Source organism: Pristis pectinata, chromosome 2, assembly GCF_009764475.1.
Source record: "Pristis pectinata isolate sPriPec2 chromosome 2, sPriPec2.1.pri, whole genome shotgun sequence".
In the NCBI taxonomy this organism is placed as follows: domain Eukaryota; kingdom Metazoa; phylum Chordata; class Chondrichthyes; order Rhinopristiformes; family Pristidae; genus Pristis; species Pristis pectinata.
In genome coordinates, this window is record NC_067406.1 from 49,668,978 (window position 1) to 49,692,737 (window position 23,760).

General features: G+C 42.4%; 1 protein-coding gene across 1 annotated transcript in view; it reads left to right on the forward strand.

Annotated features, from left to right (window-relative positions):
- The first annotated feature begins 617 nt into the window (after positions 1–617).
- The window catches only part of LOC127580918 (transmembrane protease serine 9-like), a 70,833-nt gene continuing 47,690 nt past the window's right edge, over positions 618–23,760 (forward strand). The window contains exons 1-5 of the mRNA XM_052034899.1: positions 618–743; positions 821–965; positions 7,408–7,558; positions 10,697–10,969; positions 12,630–12,822. Of these exons, the coding sequence (XP_051890859.1) occupies positions 671–743; positions 821–965; positions 7,408–7,558; positions 10,697–10,969; positions 12,630–12,822 (835 nt within the window). The 5' untranslated portion in view covers positions 618–670. The remainder of the gene's footprint in view (positions 744–820; positions 966–7,407; positions 7,559–10,696; positions 10,970–12,629; positions 12,823–23,760) is intronic.

Genomic DNA, 23,760 nt, shown 5'->3' on the forward strand with positions numbered 1-23,760 from the left:
ATTTTTTTAAATGCTTCAGTATCTCAGTTGATGCCCACTTGTCAGAAAATGGATGACTTTGAAGAGATAAGATGAGTGAGTTTTGTGAAAAAGTAAGCTTTATAAAATCAACATTTTCCAATAATTCTGCAATACAGAAATCAATCATAATATAAGATATGTATTTATTAGTCGCGTGTACATTGAAATACACAGTGAAATGAATCTTTCTGTGTTACTGAGAATGAGCTGGGGGCAGCCTCAAGTGTCGCCACTCGTCAGGCCCCAACATAGCATGCCCACAACTTCCTAACCTGTACGTCTTTGGAATGTGGGAGGAAACCGGAGCACCCGGAGGAAGCCCACACAGACACAGGGAGAACGTACAAACTCGGGTCGCTGGCGCTATGATAGAGTTACGCTGACCAATCTAACATTGATTTACATTGTTTGTTGTTTAACAGTTAATGTATAGCCCAAGTAGTTAGTGTAAGAATTTGATTTGAAATAAACTCCACAATTTCTTTGGAAACACCTCACCTGCTGACATACTGCATTACCAACTTTCACAGGAACTGCATCTTATATGGTCATGAGGTAGCTGTAAAATATTGATTTGAACAGGGAAGCCGTTCGTACCTTAGTCTACGACTTGCCTGTGCAAAGCTGGTACTCTGTTAGCACGGAGAACATGAACAAAGTGCCCAAGATAAGTTGTGCGGACTGGTTAATTACTATAGTCATTTTCCTGACTCTTCAATGCTGTAAGTGTGTAGTATATAAACGGGTGTATTTACCTCACCTACTATTCCGTTAACTGAGTATTGTCTGTCTGCTGTAGGTATCTGCACAGAAATAATTGGGGGCCGTAAAGTTAATCCTCATTCCAGACCATACATGGTGTCTATCCAGAGTCATAAAAAGCATGTTTGTGGTGGTGCTTTGATCGCGCGGAGATGGGTTCTGACTGCAGCGCACTGTGAAAGGTAAGTGCAATGCGCATGGAAAGATTATTGAAAAATAACTCGATTTTCTCGTGAACGGGTAGAATGCACAAGTATTTACTTTGAGGACAATGTCTAGAAACATTTGTGTGAAAAACAAATGCTCCCGAATGGGTTTTTACTGCTTCCCAGTCCTCAATCTTAAATATAATGGGTGGGACGTCCAGTCTGCCATGCGATCGGACAATGACTCTGAAGAGGAGAACGGATCCCCGAGTCAAGCTGGACCGGACACCCGCTATATGTGTCAGGTTCCGCGTCGGGTACAGATGTGCCTGAACTGTTCAGGGTACGTCCGGTCGGAGCATTCAGGCAGAGGTTGAGAGAAAATGAGCGAGAGAGAGAGAGCGAGAGAGAGAGAGAGACAGGCTGAGAGGTGGTGTGTGCAGAGGAGAGAGAGATGAACCTGAGGTAGGCATGCAGGGGCAAGTGGCCAGGTCGGTTCTGGGCTGCCCAGGTTAAGTAGCGCCCTGATCCGATACCTGTGCAGACCCCTCGAGTGCGGTGCAAACACACGATCATTGTAACAGGGAGGACCAATACCTGGACACAATTTCCAAAGGCATAAGGTCTGTTTGAAACTGAAGCCCTGACGAGCTGATGCCAAAGTGCACTTTCAGCGTGGTTGCAAATCAGAATTATGTTCAGAAAATGCTGGGAAAGGCCAGCAGCTCAAGCAGCATCTTGGCCAGAGAAACAGAGTTAACGCTTCGAGTCAAAGGTCCTGGGTGAGAACTGGGAAGAGAGTTTTAAGTTGTTGAGACATTGGGGACATTGATGGATGGGACAAAGGGAATATCTCTGATAATGTTTGCAGTTGGAAAAAGCTGTTAATGAAGTTACAATCTGCTGGAGGAACTCAGCGAGTCCTGATGCAGGGTTTTGACCCGAATTCATAGAACATAGAACACTACAGCTCAGTACAGGCCCTTCGGCCCACGATGTTGTGCCGACATTTTATCCTGCTCTAAGATCTACAGTATCTAACCCTTCCCTCCCACATAGCCCTCCATTTTTCTATCATTCATGTGGCTGTTTAAGAGTCTCTTAAATTTCCCTAATGTATCTGCCCCTGTATAACCTCTGCAGGCAGTGCGTTCCACGCACCCAGCATTCTCTGTGTAAAAAAACTTACCTCTGACATTCCCCCATATACCTTCCTCCAATCACATTAAAATTATCCTCCCTCATGTTAGCCATTTTCGCCCTGGGTAAAAATCTCTGACTGTCCACTCGATCTATGTCTCTTATCATCTTGTACACCTCCATCAAGTCACCTCTCATCCTCCTTCTCTCCAAAGAGAAAAACCCTAAGCTCACTCAACTATCCTCATAAGACATGCTCACCAATCCAGGCAGCATTCTGGTAAATCTCCTCTGCACCCTCTCTAAAGCCTCCACGTCCTTCCTATAATGAGGCGACCAGAACTGAACACAATACTCCAAGTGTGGTCTAACCAGAGTTTTATAGAACTGCAACATCACCTCGTGGCTCTTGAACTCAATACTCTGACTAATGAAGGACAACACACCATACATCTTCTTAACAACCCTATCAACCCACGCGGCAACCTTGAGGGATCTATGGACACTTCACACTTTTCCGGGTTGACCTCCATCTGCCACTTCTCAGCCCAGGTCTGCATCCTATCAATGTCCTGTTGTAATCTACAGCAACCTTCTACACTATCCACAACACCACCAAACTTCATGTCATCAGCAAACTTACCAACCCACCCTTCCACATCCTCATCCAAGTCAATTATAAAAATCGCAAAGAGCAGGGGTCCCACAACAGATCCCTGCAGAACACCAGGCAGAATACGTTCCATCTACCACCACCCTCTGTTTTCTATGGACAAGCCAATTCTGAATCCACACAGCCAAGTTTCCTTGAATCCCCTGCCTCTTGACTTCCTGAATGAGCCTTCCATGAGGAACCTTATCAAACGCCTTACTAAAATCCATGTACACCACATCCACTACTCTACCTTCATCATTGTGCTTTGTCACATCCTCAGAATTCAATCAGACTCATGAGGCAAGACCTGCCCCTCACAAAGCCATACTGACTGTCCCTAATTAGCCTATGCTTCTCCAAATGCCTATAAATCCTGTCTCTAGGAATATTCTCTAGTTATCTGCCCACCATTGAAGTAAGACTCACTAGTCTGTAATTCGCAGGGTTATCCCTACTCCCTTTCTTAAACAGAGGAACCACATTTGCCACCCTCCAATCATCTGGCACTACTCCTGTGGCCAGTGAGGATGCAAAGATCATCGCCAAAGGTGCAGCAATCTCTTCCCTTGCTTCCCATAATAATCTTGGATATGCCCTGTCCGGCCCCAGTGACTTATCTATCCTAATGTTTTTCAAAAGTTCCAGCACATCCTCTTTCCTCACATTGACATGCCCTAGCGTATCAGCCTATTGTATGCCATCCTCACAAACATCAAGGTCTCTCTCATTGGTGAATACTGAAGCAAAGTATTCATTAAGGACCTCCCCTACCTCTTGCGACTCCAAGCACATGTTTCCACTTTTATCCCTGATCAGTCCTACCCTCACTCTAGTCATCCTCCTACTCTTCACATACGTGTAGAACGCCTTGGGGTTTTCCTTGATCCTACTCGCCAGGGCCTTCTCATGCCCCCTTTGAGCTCTCCAAAGTCCATTCTTAAGCTCCCTCCTGGCTACCTTGTAACTCTCCAGAGCCCTGTCTGATCTATGCTTTCTAAACCTTAGGTAAGCTTCTTTCTTCCTCTCGACAAGATATTCTACATCTCTTGTCAACCACGGTTCCTTCACTCTACCATCCTTACCCTGCCTTAGTGGGACAAACCTATCCAGAACCCCATGCAAGTACTCCACATTTCCGCTGTGCACTTCCCCAAGAACATCTGTTCTCAGTTTATGCTCCCAAGTTCCTGCTTGATAGCATCATAATTCCCCCTCCCCCAATTAAATACATTCCTATATTGTCTGCTTCTATCCCTCTTCAAGGCTATCATAAAGGTCAAGGAGTTAAGGTCACTGTCTCCAAAATGCTCTCCCACCAAGAGATCTGAAACTTAATCAAGCTCATTGCCTAGTACCAGGCCCAGTATGGCCTCTCCTCTAGTCAGCCAGTCCACATACTGTGTCAGGAATCCTTCCTGGACACACCTAAAAAACTCTGCCCCATCTATCTCCTTTACACTAAGAAGGTGCCAATCAATATTAGGGAAATTGAAATCACCCATGACAACAACCCTGTTATTTTTGCACCTCTCCAAAATCTGCCTCCCAATCTGCTCCTCATTGTCTCTGCTGCTATTGGGTGGGGGGTGGGGGGGTCTGTAGAATACTCCCAATAGAGTGATTGCTCCCTTCCTGTTTCTGACTTCCACCCAACTGACTCAGTAGACGATCCCTCCAGGAAATCCTCCCTTTCTACAGCTGTGACACTGTCCCTGATCAGCAAAGCCACTCCCCCACCTCTTTTACCTCCGTCCCTGTCCCTTTTGAAGCATCTAAACCCCGGAATATCCAGCAGCCATTCCTGACCTTGCGACAGCCAAGTCTCTGTAATGGCTACCATGCCATAGTTTCATGTACTTACCCACGCTCTAAGTTCATCAGCCTTGTTCCTGATACTTCTCGCATTAAGGTAGACACACCTCAGCCCATCCAACTGACTGCAATTTTGCCCTTTCAAATGCCTATCCTTCCTCACAGTCTTTGTACACTCTGCATCTACTTGAACACTAAATGCACCAACCTCTGACCTATCACTCAGGTTCCCATCCCCCTGTCAAACTAGTTTAAACCCTCCCCAACAGCTCTAGCAAACCTGCCCGCAAGAATATTGGTCCCCCTCCAGTTCAGGTGTAACCCATCCCTTTTGTACGGGTTATACCTTCCCCAGAAGAGATCCCAGTGTTCCACAAATTGGAAACCCTGCCCCCTGCACCAATTCCTCAGCCACGCATTCATCTGCCAAATCAACCTATTCTTACCCTCACTGGCACGTGGCGCAGGCAGCAATCCAGAGATTACTACCCTTGAGGTCCTGCTTTTCAGCTTTCTACCTTGCTCCCCATATTCCCTCTTCAGGACCTTATCTCTTTTCCTACCTATGTCATTGGTACCAATATGTACCATGACCTCTGGCCGTTCACCTTCCCCATTAAGAATGCTGCGGACCCAATCAGAAATATCCTGGAACCTGGGAGGCAACATACCATCCAGGAGTCTCTTTCACGTCCACAGAATCTCCTGTCTGCCCCCTTTACTATGGAATCCCCTATCACTACCACCCTCCTCTTCTCCCCCCTTCCCTCCTGTGCCACACAACCAGGCTCAGTGCCAAAGACCTGGTCACTGTGGTTTTCCTCTGGTAAGTTCTCCCCCCCCCCCCCCACAACAGTATCCAAAGCAGTATATCTGTTATTGAGGGGGACGGCCACAGGGGTACTCTGCACTACCTGCCTATTCTCCTTCCTTCTCCTGCACTACCTACCTCCTGCAGCTTGGGAGTGACTGCCTCCCTATAGCTCTTGTCTATGAACTCTTCGTTCTCCCATAGATGCCGAAGGCCATCCAGCTGCATCTTCAGTTCCCTAACATAGTCTGTAAGGAGCTGCAGCTGGAAGCACTTCATCCAGATGTAGCCATCAGGGAGACTGAAGGTCTCCCAGAACTCCCACATCTCACAAGATGAACACACCACTGACCCTGGAGCCATTCTAGCTACTCTGGCCTGGCACTAAAGGGAAAACCAAAGAAAGAAAGAAAGAAACTTACCAGAGACTTACCTTAGTCTCTGTCTCCTCTTGCTGAAGCTTCTTGTGTCAATGCCTCAGTCCCCCACTCTAACCCTGGTCCACTCACAAAATGGCCGCTCCCTTTAGAATGCTGAAGCTTGAACCACCTTCTTCAACTGCTGCAGTCTTTCAGGTGAAGATGCTCCCATTGTGTTGTTGGATAGGTAGTTCCACGATTTAGACACACTGACAATGAAGAACCAGTGATACGTTTCCTATTCGGGATAGTGGGCGATTTGAGAAAGAATCTGTAGGTGAAGGTATTCCCATGCACCTGCTGTCCTGACCTTCTGGGTGGTGAGATCACAGGATTCTGAAGTGCTGTTGGAGAACTCTGGTCAAGTAACTGTGTGCAAATAGAAGTAAATGGTATGGTCTACTTGTTGTTACAGAAATGTGGTTGCAGGGTAACCAAAACTGGATGCTGAATGTTTAAGTAAGTACAGACAGAAAGGTGGTGTAACATTATTAATAAGGGATGAGATCAGTACAGTCATAAGAAACAATCTTGGCTTGGCATATCATGATTTAGAATCAGAATTAGTCTGAGTCAAGTAAGTGAACAGCAAAGGGCAGAAAACACCAGTAGGAATTATTTATATATCACCAAATAGTATTTGTAATATTGGGCATGGTACAAATCAGGAAAGTAGAGGTGTGTGGGGCAAGGGTAATGCAATAATCATGGGAGATTTCAAGCTATGTGGAGATTGGACTAATTGAATTTGCTGTATTGGGTTGGAAGATGAATTCATGGAGTTCGAATTCAATATGTTGAGGAAACAACCTGGGAAAAGGCTATTTTAGATCCTGTTTTGTGTAATGAGAAAGGGTTAACTGATAATCTTCTTGTAAGGGAAAGAGTGATCATAATATGATAGAATTGAATGTGATGTAGTTCAACTGAAATTTAAATCTAAACAAAGGATTTAAGGAAGAGTTGGCAATGGTTAGTTAGGAAAATACCATTTGAAAAGGTATGATGGTAGAGATGCAATGGCTAGCACTTAAATAAATAATGTATTATTTTCAGGAAAAATAAATTCAAGTACAAAAACCCATCAGGAAAGTAGTCCATCCATAACTCACAGGAGAAATTAAATTTCATTTTAAATTCAAGGAGGAGGCTTACGAAGTTACCAGAAATAGATGATTGGCAGCATCCTAGAACTCAGCAAAGAAGGATGAAAATTGATAAAGGCAAGACAGAAAATGAGGGTAAATTGACAAGAAATATAAAATGGACTATAAGAACTTTGGTAGGTATATAAAAAGGAAAAGACTACCTGGGGCCAATATAGACAGAGAATTTATAATGGGGAATGAGTAAATGACAGAGGAATTGAACATTACTTTGTGTCTGTCTTCAGGAAATATGATACCCAAATTCCTGCCAGAAATACAAGAGAATTAAAAGTCTAATAGGAACAAGGAACTGAAGGAAATAAGTGCAATTAAAAAATAAAGTATGAGAGAAGTTCTTCTGGTTTCTGATTTTGTATAATTGGTACTTCATGTTCATAGAAACAGTGATAAGTAAAGGTACAACATCCCTCGACCATTGTTTTTCAAATGCTTTCTGGAATCTTGAATAACTCGGTCACCTTTCCAATCACAGCTGGGTTCAAAAACAAAAATCTAGAGTGGTCCTTGGAGCAGATTCACTTTCTAAGAAACAACAAGGGAAAAAGGCAATTCCAGTGAGAAAGATGATTCCTCACCCTAAGTTTAACTCAAGAACTCCAGAAAATGACATCATGCTGGTTGAGGTAATACATATATGTTCTCAAGATTATTTAAAGGGTAGTTCTTATACTGTAATCATATATTTGGTACATCCACTCTACGCTGTAGTATATTAACTTCAGTGGGACATTCAAAACATTTTGTTCGAATTTATTGGTTCATGTGCTGTAGACATAGCCACTAATGCCGGCACACAGACAGCAAAGTGGTCATGATTGAACTCAGCTTGCTGGATCTGTGAGGCAGCAGCTCTACTAGCTGCAGCACTGTGCCTTCATTTTGATAGAGTAATACCATTAGTCCGAGTCTGCTCTTTCCCCATACCCTAGTTAACGTTTCCCTTCAAGTATATAGCCAATTCTTTTTCAAAGCTGACTATGCAATCAGCTACCCCACCACATTTTCAATCAATCATTTTAGCCTTCTACCGACCGCTATGAATTAGTGTCTTTGGTTACTGATCCTTCTGTTTCTTGCTTTTCAACACCTAATCAAATTTCCTCTTAATCATCTCCATGTTCAGCTTCTTTAGTCTCTCTCTCTGTTGCAATTCCATTTAACCTCTTCTGCAGTATTACCAAAACTTTGACATCCTTCCCAAAGTGTGATTCCATAAAGAACATAATAATACAATTGATGCCAACTAGTGTGTTTTATAAAATTTAACATGACTTTCTTGCTTCTATATTCTTTTCCACTAATAGTAAGGTCAAGCATACTATATACTTTGTTAAAAAAAGGTCTTCTCAACTTGCTCTTCCACCTTTAAAGTGGTAGTCCTATACCTGAAACCTTTGTTACACAGAGGGTCAGGAGCAGCAGGTGCATGAGAACATCACAGCGTTTTTGAGCTTAAGGTTTTCCTTAAAATTACAGCAATGCAGCTTTCCTTCATCATCCCTGGGTTATAATCCTGGAAGCCCTGATCTAGTGACTAATAACATCTTTGCCACAAGGATTAGATAAGATAAGATAAGATATTTTTATTAGTCACACGTACATCGAAATACACAGTGAAATGAATCTTTTGCATAGAGTGTTCTGGGGGGCAGCCCGCAAGTGTCGCCATGCTTCCGGCACCAACATAGCATGCCCACAACTTCCTAACCCGTACGTCTTTGGAATGTGGGAGGAAACTGGAGCACCCAAAGGAAACCCACGCAGACAAAGGGAGAACGTACAAACTCCTCACAGACAGTGGCCGGAATTGAACCCGGGTTGCTGGCGCTGTAATAACTTCACGCTAACCGCTATACTACAGTGCTTGCTGAACTTAAAGAAGGAGATTGCCACCAACTCTTTATTGTGAGGAAAAATATGGCTGGCCAAATTGCCCTCTAAAAAATCACAGGAAACCCAGCAAAAATGGATGAAATGATGTGAAGATCATCTGCTACATTAGACAGCCACCTACTGGTAGATGTTCTTCATAACAAGAAATGTTGCAGTCAAACAAAAATTGGGAAATTCACAGCAGGGAGATTGGCAACTATAGAAAGAAAATAGACTCATATTCTGGATATGCACAAACTTGTTAATGAAGAAGGATAAGATTATTTGTTCTGCTACTTAATCCATAAATATACATTGGTGTTTCACTTTTTCAAAGGATTTCACCTACTTGGATTTAAATGTGCAAATAAAACAAACCTGAATGTCAGGTCATCCACAACAAAGAACAAGATTTTTATTTAATAGGAATCATGGAGACTTTTAGAAGAATTTCCATTGGATTCTTGTGACAGAAGTTCAGTGGAAGTTGTGAGAGAAATGGGTGCTCAAAACCACTTACAAAATTTCACCAGGGGTTCAAATAATCTGGCAGTCATTGGAGTAAAACCATAGGGTTGGATGCAACTGCAATTTTACACATTCCAGAAGATTTAAGGCAAAATTGGAGTAAGGTATAATACAAATCAGCTCACAACTTATGTATTAAAAGACAGGTCAAGTTAAAGAATGATGGCCCAGAATTAACAGTCGGCAAGAGTGATAGTGTTTCCTGCCAGCCACGAAGAAGGTACCAAACAAAGATCCTGTGATCTCTGCAGAAAGGGGTTCCACCTTTGAAATGCTTGGCGCTATTGGCTAGCAGTTCAATGGGATCCATGATGATCAGCAGCCGATCACTTTAAAGAGTTCCTATAGACAGGAAACCTGGAAACAGTTTTTAATTAACTTTTTAAATATTAATGTGCTAAATTAAGATGGTAACAAGTACATAATTAGAAGGAGATATCCTAATTCAATGAAAATAGAAGTTCTTATTTTAACATTCCTAAATTTCAAAGCATGCATATAAATTATGATACAAAGTAAAGGTAGGTTTTTATGGCCAGATGGTTTACCAAGCATTAATTATGGTTTAGTTTGACTTTAAAAATTCAAGTAACCAAACATAAGAAATTCAGGATAATTTATTGTGGATTACTTCATAAAAAATCCCAGATTTACATTAATTCATGTGCCTTCAGTTTGATCGTCACAGACAAGGTTACAAACAGTGCAGCCGACAAAGGTAAGTTGGGCATTGACTGCAGCTTCTCAATTTTTGTGATCAGCTACACATGCACTTAAATCATAAGCTTTAAGTAATGATGATGTGTTCACTGTCATTATCTCATGTAAGTTTTATGGAGTAATGACAGTGAACACATCATCATTATTTCAGCATTATCATTTCTGCAGAGTCCTGGGCATATCCCAGATAGTGCACCTACAAGTTAGTTCATTGTCTGGTTCAAATGTTTTGTGCCAGTGGCATCTTGGAGGAGGCAGATCCCTACCCTTGTTCTCTGCCAAGGAATACCCAGTCCCTAACATAATGGTCAGAAAATATTATTAGTCTATCCTTCTATACATTGTTGTGCAAGGGTAGCCTTGGTGTAATTTTAGAAGTGGAAGTAAACCACATCCTTTTTATGTTTTTAATAAACTGTTCAGCAGTACAGCATCATAATGACAAAGACATTGGCATGTAGATGCAGAGGAACTGATCAGGAATTAAGTTTCTTGTAGGTTGAACTAGGATTCTTGTCGGTAGATCTTGGTTGTGTAGAAAACATGATCATAAGAAGCCATGAATCCACAGTGCACACTTATACAAATTAGCCAGTGGTAATACTTATAATCCAGTATATTTCGTCTGTTAATTTGAACAGTTAGCCCGTGAAGCTATTGTGAACAAGTATGTGTCAACCTTGAAACTTCCCGAATCAACAGACGATGTCAAAGCTGGAACCAAGTGCAGTGTTGCAGGATGGGGAACAACTGATTCTTCAGTCTTGAAAGCATCAGATGTCCTGAGGGAAGTAAATTTAATCGTCATTGATAGGAGTGTCTGCAACAGTAAAGCATACTATAACCTTAGTCCTGTCATAACAAAGGACATGTTATGTGTTGGTGATGATGAAGCTAGAAAGGATTCATGTGCGGTAAGTTGACATTTCTCAATTAAAATGAAAATTCCTGGAGTTGCAAAATGCATCTATGACAAGGCACAGTGCTAATTGTTTAATTAAAAGGTTTTATGGTAACCTTGAGCCTATTAATGATCTATGTGAAAATTGGACAGCAACATCCAGCAACTGCACCAGTTCAGTTCAATGCTGAACGTTGGAAGTTGCTGCCTGAGTTGTCTTACGCTTCAATGCAAATACATCTTACGAACTAACTCACATTTAAATATATTGATTAGCATGAAGTTGCTGCACTTAACTCATAGTTTTGAACTCAGCAGAACTTAATTGTCATTTCAAAAATTATATTTTTACTTCATTTTTTTCTTTCTGCATCTCTTCTGCTGCTTTTCTAGGCCTTGTATCTCTGCCTTAAACCAATCTTTCTTTCCCTCTGTTTTATTGAATGAGTATGAAATAAGTGGTAATAAAACAAGCTGGAGTAGATAAGCACATCAAAGGTCGTTTATAGGTTTTCTTTTGCTGCCCACTAACCCCCCACCCCCACCACCTCCCCAGAATTGAAAGCCTACAGCCTCCTTGAAGTATGGCCATTTTCCTATCCTGCACCATGAATATGTTCTAGGGTGGGGCTGTTCTCCACTGTGGTCTAAAGGCTGGCAGAGTGTGAGGAAATGAGGGGAGCTGCAAGCCTTTGACGCTGAAACAGACATTAGACCTCTGGCTATCAACTGAGATCAGAATCCACAGGTGTGTGTTATTTATTTTTCAGCAGGTCCTGTGAGTGTCTTCAATATTCAGTCAATAATGTGACACTTTCACCACAAGTGATCTGTAGAGAGGGAGTCGGGGGGAAGGCGAGGAGGCAGAGCCTCACTGGCTGCCAAATCCATTCAGTGATGAGAGCAGCCAGTCAGCCGATCTGCACTGATTCAGCTGCTCTATGGGCCACGCCTGAACAAATGGAGCCGGGATAAGGATAGATCTGACCCATCAACAAGGCCAGCATTTATTGCAAGTTCCTGACCTGTGCCTTGCTGGGCTATTGCAGTGGGCAGTTATTGGGATTGGTATTGTTATTGGTTTATCATTGTCACTTGCACCAAGGTACAATGAAAAACTTGTCTTGCATACCGTTCGTACAGATCAATTCATTACACAGTGCATTAAGGTAGTACAGGGTAAAACAATAACAATACAGAGTAAAGTGTCACAGCTGCAAGGAAGTGTACTGCAGGTAGACAAGGTAGATTGTGAGGTCAAGAGTCCATCTCATCACGTAAGGGAACTGTTCAATAGTCTTATCACAGTGGGATAGAAGCTGTCCTTGAGCCTGGTGGTATGTGCCCTCAGGCTCCTATATCTTTTGCCTGATGGGGGAGGGGAGAAGAGAATTAACTGCATTTCTGTTGGTTTAGTCACATATAAGACAAGACTGGGTAAGAACAGCAGATTTCCTTTCCTAAAGCACATTAAAAAACAAGGAAGTTTAATAATCGTTCAATTTCACTGTTTCATTTTAAATTTAGATTCACAATCTCTCATGTTAGCACTTGAACATGTGTCTCTGGAGAAATGTTTATCATTAGCCAGTAACATAAACAGCACACTACCATATTCCACATGTACTGTTGAAGTACCTCTTCTCAATTAAAGTTTATGTGTCTTGTTTCAGGGAGACTCTGGTGGTCCATTAATATGCATGAAGAAAGGCAACAAGAAAGAGTATACTGGCATTGTTTCAGCTGGAGCAGAGTGTGGAACTCCTAATGAACCTGGTATCTACACCCGTTTATCTGAGAAATACCTTGAATGGATAAAAAGGATTACAAAGATTGAAAACCAAAATGTAACAAAGGATGAGATCTAGATGTTCATCTGCTCATGATTTGCAATGTCTTTCCCCTTAATTGTTCTGTTGTTATTTGCTTTAAATGGTTTTCTAAATACTTTGAATTTTTCCAAGATTTCTAATATCTGCACAAAAGATTTTGAAACAATTATAAAATGCTGAATTGGAAAGTCACTAAGAACCTCTATCGGCTGGGCAGACTTTGAATAAATGAAATATAGTCATCTGGCAGTTTGATTATTTTTGGTATGAGAAATTTATTTCAGAGAAACTTTCTTGCTCCTTCTACATTATTTAGCTATAACAACACATTATTGAGAAATCTAGGAGATGATGAACTAAATCACCAACCAAGTCAACTGAAATTTGTGTTGCCTTGGAGAGATAGTAGGGTGTATGAATAATTGCTTCAAAAGAGCTATCCTAGGCACCAGGACAGGATGCCCATCTTCTGTGCTGTGCTGTACCATTCTATGCATTTTTTTGTTAAACTAAGAGATATGGAGTGTTGCCTTCTGACATAAATAGAGCAAAGAATGTGGCAAAAATTGTTGGTTTACCTTTTAATCACAATACAAGCATTTCCTAATTATGGATAAGTATTATGTTCCTTTGAGCTAAACTACATGGGACCATAAAGTAAAAGAGCATCGTCTGTTGAAATTATTTTGTATCTTATTAACTTGGAGCATCCAATTTACATGGGACTATTGAATTCTTTCTTCGGGAAGTCCCCTTACAGATCCCTCTTAATGTCAAAGACCATGCAGGAAATAAAATTTGCTCCTGCCTACTTTGGAAGACCAAACCATAGTGGAAAGCATCTGGAGGGTTGTGTACTGGGAATCTGCAGAGACTAAGGAAGCTCTGGGCCTGAGAGGACCTGGTTCCTAAAGGGTGCGTGGAAGTTGAGAATCCCTGAAATTATGGACTAGGCACAGAAACAAAAGACAGAACAAAATGGGGTGCACAAGATTCCATGGTGAGATGAATGGGGAGGTGCTGGCAAGGTGTGGTGTAGGACCTATCAGAGAAAAAGGAGAGGAAGATCATAAACGATATAAACAAGAGGCAATGTTCCAGATTTCATCTAATTGATGACCAAACGTCGGTACAGGGTAGAGAGATCAGGTTGTTATGTGAATGGGACTCATGCAATTGTATGTAGGCACCAGAAGTTTGGGTGAGCTGAAGTTCATGAAGATCGGAGGAGAGGCAGATCAGCCAGGGAACCATTGCTCCAATCAGGCCTGGTATAAGCAAGGAGAAAGAGAAACAAATACAGCAATATAATAGCATACTATTGCAGAAAGATAAAAATGAACTTTGCCCTGTGCAAGTTGATCAAGAGGAAAGCAGAAAGCCACAGGGTCACTGCCACTTTAAGTTGCTAGAGATCTTCAATACTTATTGCAACACCTCTCTTATATAGCATGTCCCCAATGACAGGGAGACCCATGGTATCAGCCAACTCCTATAAATGTAGAAAAAGCAGAAACGTGGGTGCACTGGAATTGATTTGCTCAGACTCATACCTGATGATTGCTGTTTGTTTCAGCACAAACTCCCAAAGGAAAATAGAGTCTTGAAAGTTTTGCTATTTTTAATGCAGAAATAAATGCAATTATTTTATTAGAAAATATCATTAGAAAATATTGCAAGGTAATCAACAATCTTGCAATTGCAGTACTTTCAGAAATCACTAATTAAATAGTATTTGACTTGTTGGGCTGGATGGTGCAGGATCTGGCCCACTGCCCAGACTTACTACTTGTGGTGCCTGTTTTCCACACACCATTAACCTTTTGCAAGTGACCTGCGGTTTCTATCCCACAAAAGCATTGTGAACTGGATGGTGGTCCTGAGAAACAAGTAGACCTGAACTATAGATTTTGACAGCTTACCATTGTCAAAAGTTTTTGTACACTTAGGAAATGTTTGTCTTGAGGTAACTAGCACATGTCAGTGGGTGTCTGAAAGGAGCCGTGTGTGAACCCTTAAGTATCAGTTAGCTTGATTCAGCCCAATGATCAGATGTAATAGTATTCAAATAATATAACAATACCATTTAAAAAACTATTGCTAATATTTACGATCCACCTCTAAGATCCTGATTTAGGGAAGACTTTTTATGAATTTTAACACACTAGTTAAGTTGCTGGTCTGAAGTGTCTGGACCATTTATCCAGCTGCATGAATTTTTTACAAGTTATCTTTATTAGTCACATGTACGTCGAAACACACAGTGAAATGCATCTTTGTGTAGAGTGTTCTGGGGGCAGCCCGCAAGTGTCGCCATGCTTCTGGCGGCAACATACCATGCCCACAACTTCCTAACCCGTACATCTTTGGAATGTGGGAGGAAACTGGAGCACCCAGAGGAAACCCATGCAGTCACGGGAAGAACGTACAAACTCCTTACAGACAGTGGCCAGAATTGAACCCGGGTCTCTGGTGCTGTAATAGCATTACGCTAACCGCTACACTACCGTGCCTCCCACCAATGGGGAAACTTCAATTCAAGTAACTAAATAAATCCAAAATAAATAGTTAGGTTCATGAAGTTAGCAGATTAATAAAAAAATTCACATGTCTGTCCTTCATGAAAGGAAATCTGCCATCTTTACCTGGTCTGGCCTATGTCTGACTCTAATTTCATCTGTGTGGTCGACTCCTTCTTGTTTCCTCAGTCCAAGGGGGAGCTAGGGTTGGGCAATAAATGCTGGCCTTTTCAATGATGTCCCTAACTCATAAAGAAAAGCTCACAAACAAAAATTGCACAGAAAATTCAGCTGTTTTATGCATATTCCATTTTTTATGTGTTTTTAATAATTCTGAGCATCAAAAGCATCACCACGGAAAAACCAAGAATTAATTAGATGTTTTCTATCATTATTCAAAATGCAAAATAAAAGACTATGATCCATAACCAGTGCGATGATATACAAGCTTGTGAGATCAGTAAAATTCAGCTGTGCTTGCTGATGGCCAATACTGACAGCAGCTCTTGGATTGACATGGCAACATAGATTATGGAGTCATATAGCATGGAAATCAGCCCTTCTGCCCACCATGTCCCTGCTGAATGTTAGGTACCCATCTGTACTAATCCCATTTTCCACCACCTAGCCTGTAGCCCTCTGTGCCATGGTGTTTCAAGTACTCATCCAAATCCATAGAGTCATATAGTTGTAGAGCATAGAAGGGAGCCCCTCAACCCAAACTCATCCATGCTGACTGTGATGCCTATGTTACATTCATACCATTTGCCTGCATTATGCCAATATCCCTCTACTCCTTTCCTGTCCATATACCTGTCCAAATGCCTTTTAAATGTTGTAATTGTATCTGCCTCCACCACCTCCTCTGGCAGCTCGTTCCATATACCCACCATTCCCTGTGTGAAAAACTTGCCTTTCAGGTCCCTTTAAATTTCTCCCCTTTCACCTTAAAACTGTGCCCTCTAGTTTTGGACTCCTCTACCCTGGAAAAAAGACTGTGACTATCTGGTAACTTAACTGGTTTGGTAACTTAACTCCTACACCACAACCATACCCATGGATGGGGAGCATGTGAAAGGAGAGCTATCGAAAGACCCTACAGCTCTGTGAAACTCATTGCCAATCGGGTTTCAACAGCACACACCAAAAAAAGTGGAAACACCTTCTTTACTTAAGACTACAATTACTGCAGAAACAAAAAGAAACCCACCAATAATCAGGCAGGGAGCCCAGATACACAGACAATTGCCTTAAATGATCCTATGAGGGTCCAATTGCACAGAATGCAACACATAAAAGATGATTCCCTGCACCAATGACTAAAATGTCTTGCTACAATCTTTTCAGTGGTCTGCAACTGATCCTGACATACATAGTGCAAACATGAAATTTATAAGATATCTTTATCTTTATTAGTCACATGTACATCGAAACACACAGTGAAATGCATCTTTTGCGTAGAGTGCTCTGGGGACAGCCCACAAGTGTCGCCACGCTTCCAGTGCCAACATAGCATGCCCACAGCTTCCTAACCTGTACATCTTTGGAATCTGGGAGGAAACCGGAACACCCGGAGGAAACCCACACAGACACAGGGAGAATGTACAAACTCCTTACAGACAGTGGCCAGAATTGAAACGGGGCCGCTAGTGCTGTAATAGTGTTATGCTAACCGCTACGCTGCATTGAATGCAGCATGTAACACACGAAGAAATGGAGTCACCTTCTGCTGTGTATTCTAGTACATAGGGTCTTCTGGGTGCCTAGAACGTCTGAGTCCCTTTGAATAATTGGGGGAGTTCTCGCTTCTATGCAACCTCTTTATCCTCCCTGGCAATCATAATGTATGCTGTTGCTTACTGATTGCCATGGGGAGTGTGCATTTAAGAGCTGATACCCTTCTCTGCCAATTAATTTTGAGCCTCGTTCTGTCAGTAAGCATTTTACGATGAGTGTCCACATTTACAATGGGTTATTAGTTGAATTTCTGCCAGAGGTGCAGAAGCCCACCATCCCTTGTGTGAAAAACTTGCCTCTCACGTTCCTTTAAAGTTTTCCCCTCTCACCTTAAACCTGTGTAAACAGTAGGTATTTTAGTCAATGACAAAAACACTGTATTCTTTTTCTACCCATGCTATGAGCAGATCCCTGCACATATTTACAACCATCCCGGGGTCAGTCCACTAACAGTCTAATGAGGTACAACTGCTGGTAGTTGACTAGGCCTCACTTCTCTGACTGCAGTGCCTTTACAGCCAAACAGTCTTACTTTTAAGGCAAATCCCCATTTGCCATTAACAGCTGAAATTGCAGCCTTCCCTTTGATCTAAGGCTAAGTTTTGCATACCCCCTCACCTCTGGCTTCAGCTCACTTCCCCTTTCCTATCAGCTTTTTGATATGATTTTTCATAATTTCTGAATTACCTTCCAGATGGTCAAACACAGTAGGTCAGTATCAGTCATTATAGTGGGATTACTTCACTTCGATAGGGTTTCAAGTGGGAAAACAGGTGCAATTGAGTTACACATTCACAATGGGGTTCAACTCTAGGTGGGAAGATAAAAGTTTTTAAAATGTTCTAGCTGTTGAAAGCTTTGATTGGCCTTGTATACAGTAAAAAAAACAGTCAGAGAAGAGAAGATTTTATTAAACTAACAAATCAGATCTCTCACCATGTTCAAATCATTTATACTGTATATGTCACAAACAAGAGAGGTCCCAGCACTGATCCCAATGGAACATCACTGGTCACAGTATTTTCTACCAACATCCTATATTACATTTTACACAGAATAACTTCTGTGAAATTCATCACCATTTTGTGCACAACCTGAATACTTTCCAAGATGATTCAGCTCTTCTTTTGGTTTTTCCACCCAGATCTCCCTGTAATTTGTGAACAAGTGACTCGTGTACATCCAAACCAAACCCCACTTAATCATAGTCAAAACAATATGCTAACTCAGTTTAACAATACACTTTGTTCAGCGAGCAAAAGCTAGTTAATGATCTCCAAGATATTTTCAGGGATTCAACAATAACTTAAATGCAAGAGATTTCAAATAGAAACAGAAAACGCAGTAAACATACTGCCAGTCTGTTTGCAGATGATCGAGAAAGATGAGTCATCCTTTGGGTTGAGAAGCCTCAGCAGATTGGTTTGCTGTATTTCCCACCCTGGGAAATATACTTCAGTTAAATTGTCATATGTTCCTTGGTAGCAAGTGGTTTCTGATTCTTTCTGTAGATGAACGTATCATTAATAATGAAACCCACCAGTACCACCAAACTGGTCTTCAAAAGTGAGCCTTGCAACAACCTTCTTCACAACTTGTAATAATATTTTAGCCTTTTCATTGCTTTACTGAAGCCTTTTGCATGATATGTTCATGTTTCTTTGTATAACAATCTAAGCACAAATGAGGTCCATCTGGCATATTGGTTAGCTTATTATTGTCACATGTACTGATATACAGTGAAAAGCTTTCCTTTGCGTGCCATCCAGAAAGATCATGCCATACATAAGTACATCGAGGCAGTAAAAAGAAAAACAGAATGCAGAATATAAGATAAGATAAAATAAGATATCTTTATTAGTCACATGTATATCGAAACACAGTGAAATACATCTTTTGCGTAGAGTTGCAGTTACAGAGAAAGTGCAGTGCAGGTAGACAAATAAAGTGCAAAGGCCATAACAAGGTAGACTGGGAGATCAAAAATTCATCTTTCAGCATATGAGAAGTCCGTTCAAGAGTCTCATAACAATGGGACAGAAGCTGTCCTTGAGCCTGGTGGTACATGCTCTTGAGCTTTTGTATCTTCTGCCCGACAGTGCAGGTCATAAGAAAACAGCACCACGTGTTGCAGGAGCAGAAGTGAACATTTTGGCCTTTTGAGCCCCCTCTACCACTAGATCATCATTGGTCTTCTCCCTCAATTTAATCTTCCTGCACTATCTCCATATGCCTCAAACACCTTTGTATCCAGAAAACTGTCAACCTCTGTTTTCAATATACTCAAAGACTGAGCACCCAATTCCCTATTTGGGTAGAGAATTCCAGATATTATAACTTTCTGAGTGAAGAAATTTCAAATTGTTTCCAATTAGCTGGTCATATATTCAGAAATTGTGAGCCTAGTTACATCTTACTAACCCAGGAATCACTTGCACATTTCTACTCTGTTTATTCTGACAGCACGCTCTAGGTCATTTCATTTGGGGCCAAGCACTAAAGTTCAAACTTTTGCTTTCATTTTGATTGTTAGATTGATAGCAGTTGCAATATGATTAATATATTACAAGATTTAGTCATAAGTATATAGCTCATTAAAAAAACAAGCTTTTCATTTCTAACATTCAGATAAATAGAAATCTGGCGGGCCAGGCAGCATCCGTGGAGAAAAGCAGGTGGTCAACGTTTCAGGTCAGGACCCTTCTTCAGGACTGAAGATAGGAAAAGGGGAAGCCCAATATATCAGAGGGAAAAACAGAGCAGTGATAGGTGGACAAAAAAGAGGAGGCGGGGTGGGCACGAGGTGGATATAGGTAGATGCAGGTAAGAGATAGTAAGAGGCTATGAAAGAGAAGATGAGAAGAAGCATGGTGGGGGGGACAGTTGTGGGGAAAGGGGAGTGGGGATCACCTAAAGTGGGAGAATTCAATGTTGATGCCATTAGGCTTCAAGGTTCCAAGACAGATAATGAGGTGCTGTTCCTCTTGTTTGCACTTGGAATTCTCCTTGCAGTGGAGGAGGCCGAGGACTGACATATCAGTGATAGTTTGGGAAGGGGTGATGAAGTGACTGGCAATGGGGAGATGCAGATCGCGGTTATGGACAGAGCACCATCCAGCATCATCGAGTCTTCCATCTAGATTCCAGCATCTGCAGTCCTTTGTTTCTCTAAATAGAAATCAACCCTAAATCAAATTGATTTTCAAAGGCAGAATGTAACTCAGAGATGGAACTATATTGGCCAGTGGAGCAGCCAAGGGACTGTCTTCCTGACATCACTTACATACATTGAATGTGATGAATGGCAAACCATTCAGAGGTAGTACAAGGGAAATCAATAACATAATGCAGGGAAAACAATAACAATTACAGAAGTGTTACAGTTACAGAGAAAGTGCAGAGCAGGCAGATAATAAGGTGCAAGGTTCAAGGGGAGGTCAGGTGGGCACAAGGTGGTGAAGGGTAGATGCAAGTAAGAGATAATGATAGGCAGGTTCAGGGGAGGAGGGGAGAGCAGATCTACCGGGGGCAGCCCGCAAGTGTCGCCACGCTTCCGGTGCCAACATAGCATGCCCACAACTTCCTAACCTGTACATCTTTGAAACCGGAGCACCCAGAGGAAACTCAGGCAGACACAGGGATAACGTAGAAACTCCGTACAGATAGCAGCCAGACCAGCACCAATGTAGAGGAGGCCACACTTGGAGTATTGAATGCAGTAGATGATATTAAGGGAGGTGCAGGGTCTGGGAGGGGTGGGGTGAGAGCGCAGGTGCAGGAAATGGCAGAGATACAGGTGCGAGCTCTTGTGTTGGATATGTAGGCTGGTGGAATGAATTGTGAGGACAAGGGGGACCCTATCCCTGTCGGGTCTGGGAGCTGTTGGATACGTAGGCTGGTGAGATGAAAACTAGATACATAGGCTGTCCCTTTTTCTTTTTCTCAGTTTCTCTGCCATTCCTTTATCTCAATTTCTCCGCCTCCGCCACATCTGCTCCCATGATGAAGCTTTCCAGTCCAGGACACCCAAGATGTCCAACTTCTTTTCTAACCGGGTCTTCCTCCCGACTGCACTGAGAGAGTTTGCACCCTTTCCTAGCCTTTTTTTTCATACCATTTTATTTTCCCTCTCTCTCCTTACCGTTGACCCATCCCCTGGTGGACCTGCTCTCCCGTCCTCCCCCGCACCTGCCTATCATTATCTCTTACCTGTATCTACCTATCACCACCTTGTGCCCACCCTGCCTCCCCTCTTTTGTCCACATATCACTGCTCTGCTTTTCCCTCCTATATATTGGGCTTCCCCTTTCCCTACCTTCAGTACTGAAGAAGGGTCCTGACTTACAGAGTGAGAAATACTGCAAACCAATCTGCTGAGGCTTCTCAACCCAAAGGATGATGCAGCGATCATCTAGATTCCAGCATCTGCAGTCCTTTGTTTCTCTGAATAGAAATCTACCTAAAGCAATTTGATTTTCAAAGGCAGAATATAATTCAGAGATGGAACTATATTGGCCGGTGGAACAGCCAAGGGAGTTAGATAGTTTACTGGGCACTGTCTTCCTGGCATCATTTACATACATTGAATGTGATGAATGGCAAACCAATTTCTCACTCGGATGAGGAAGGAAGAAGCATTCATCCCCTAGAGCCAGATCTGCCATTCAATGAGGTTATAGTTGATCCAACTTTCCACAAGTCCATTTCCCTGCCCTATCCCTATATCTCTTAATTCCTTTACTGATTAAAATCCTTCCTGTTCCAGCACAGCTTTCTTGGACAAGGAATTCCAAAAACATTTGTTTGTACCATTCCTCACATTCTACTGGGAAAGACAAACTGAACATATGTTTAATAAGAACAATTTCAGAGTGATTCCCTACTTCCTGTCCAACATGGTACTTCCTGTCCAACATGGTGCTTCCCTCTTTTTTTTCCCTGATGCATTCCAGGTTAGAAGGCCTTTTTAAATATCAGGGAAACTGAAAAAAGGTGCAGCAATAGTAAATTGATATTTGGTAAATTGGTTTATTATTCTCATATGTACCAAGGTAGAGAGAAAAACTTTGCTTTACATGCCATCCATACAGATCATTTCTTCACATCAGTGCATTGAGGTAGTACAAGGGAAATCAATGACATAATGCAGGGAAAACAATAACAATTACAGAAGTGTTACAGTTACAGAGAAAGTGCGGAGCAGGCAGATAATAAGGTGCAAGGCCATAACGAGGAAGATTGTGAGTTCAAATCATTCCAAAAGATGATCAGAGAACAAAAACTATGTAGAACTGCAGAATGCAACAGGAACCAAAACTTTGGTGAAAAGTGTCCAGCAGCTTTCTGATGGCAGTGATAAAGTGCACAAAACTGATCAGATCAGTGTTGAAATAGCACTGTGGTAATAACAAGCTCGCTTAATTTTCTCACATGGGAGAAAAAAAACAGCTTGAGCACAAAAGGCAGTAAATTATGTGGGCAGTTCTTTGGAACAATCCTTTGGTATTGCTACACGTCAGTGAGGGTAAGAATAGGTTGAGAAACAAAGGACTTCAGATGCTGGAATCTAGATGAAAACAACTATGATGCTGGGGGAACTCAAGCAGGCCAGGCAGCATCTGTGGAGAGAAGCAGGTGGTCAACGTTTCGGGTCAGGATTCTTCTTCAGGACTGAAGATAGGAAAAGGGGAAGCCCAATATATAGGAGGGAAAAGCAGAGCAGTGATATGTGGACAAAAGAGGGGAGGCGGGGTGGGCACAAGGTGGTTATAGGTAGATGCAGGTAAGAGATAGCGATAGGCAGGTGTGGGGAGGAGGGGAGAGCAGATCCACTGGGGGATGGGTCAAGGGTAAGGAGAGAGAGGGGAGAAAAGTAGAAAAAAAAGAGCCTAGGAAAGGGAAGATGAGAAGAAGCATGGCGGGGGGGTGGGTGGGGGTGGGGCTGCTGGGGTGGGGAGGTGTGAGAAAGGAGTGTGGGGATTACCTGAAGTGGGAGAATTCAATATTTATGCCGTTAGGCTGCAAGGTTCCAAAATGGAAAATGAGGTGCTGTTTCTCCAGTTTGTGCTTGAAATTCTCCTGGCAGTGGAGGAGGCCGAGGACTGACATATCAGTGATAGTGTGGGAGGCGGAGCTGAAGTGACTGGCAATGAGGAGATGCAGATCATGGTTACAGACAGAGCACAGGTGTTCTGTGAAATGGTCACCTGTCTGCCTTTGGTCTCACCAATGTAGAGGAGGCCACACTTGGAGTACCGAATGCAGTAGATGATATTAAGGGAGGTGCAGGTGAATCTCTGTCTCACCTGGAAGGACTGTTTGGGTCCCTGAATGGAGGTGATGTAGGGGCAGGTGTTGCACCTATGGCAGGGTCAGTGGAAAGTTCCCGGGGTGGGAGCGGGATGGATGGGGGAGGGGCAGAGTGAATGAGGGAGTCGCAGAGAGAGCGGTCCCTGTGAAAGGCAGAAAGGGGTTTGGGAAGGGAAGATGTGCTTGGTGGTGGGGTCCCTTTGGAGATGGAGAAAGTGGTGGGGAATGTTATGTTAGATACATAGGCTAGTGGGATGAAATGTGAGGAAAAGGGGGACGCTATCCCTGTTGGGTCTGGGAGAGGTGGGGATGAGAGCAGAGGTGCGGGAAATGGCAGAGAAACAGGTGCGAGCTCTCTCGAGCACAGTCGGGAGGAAGCCCCAGTTAGAAAAGAAGTTGGACATCTC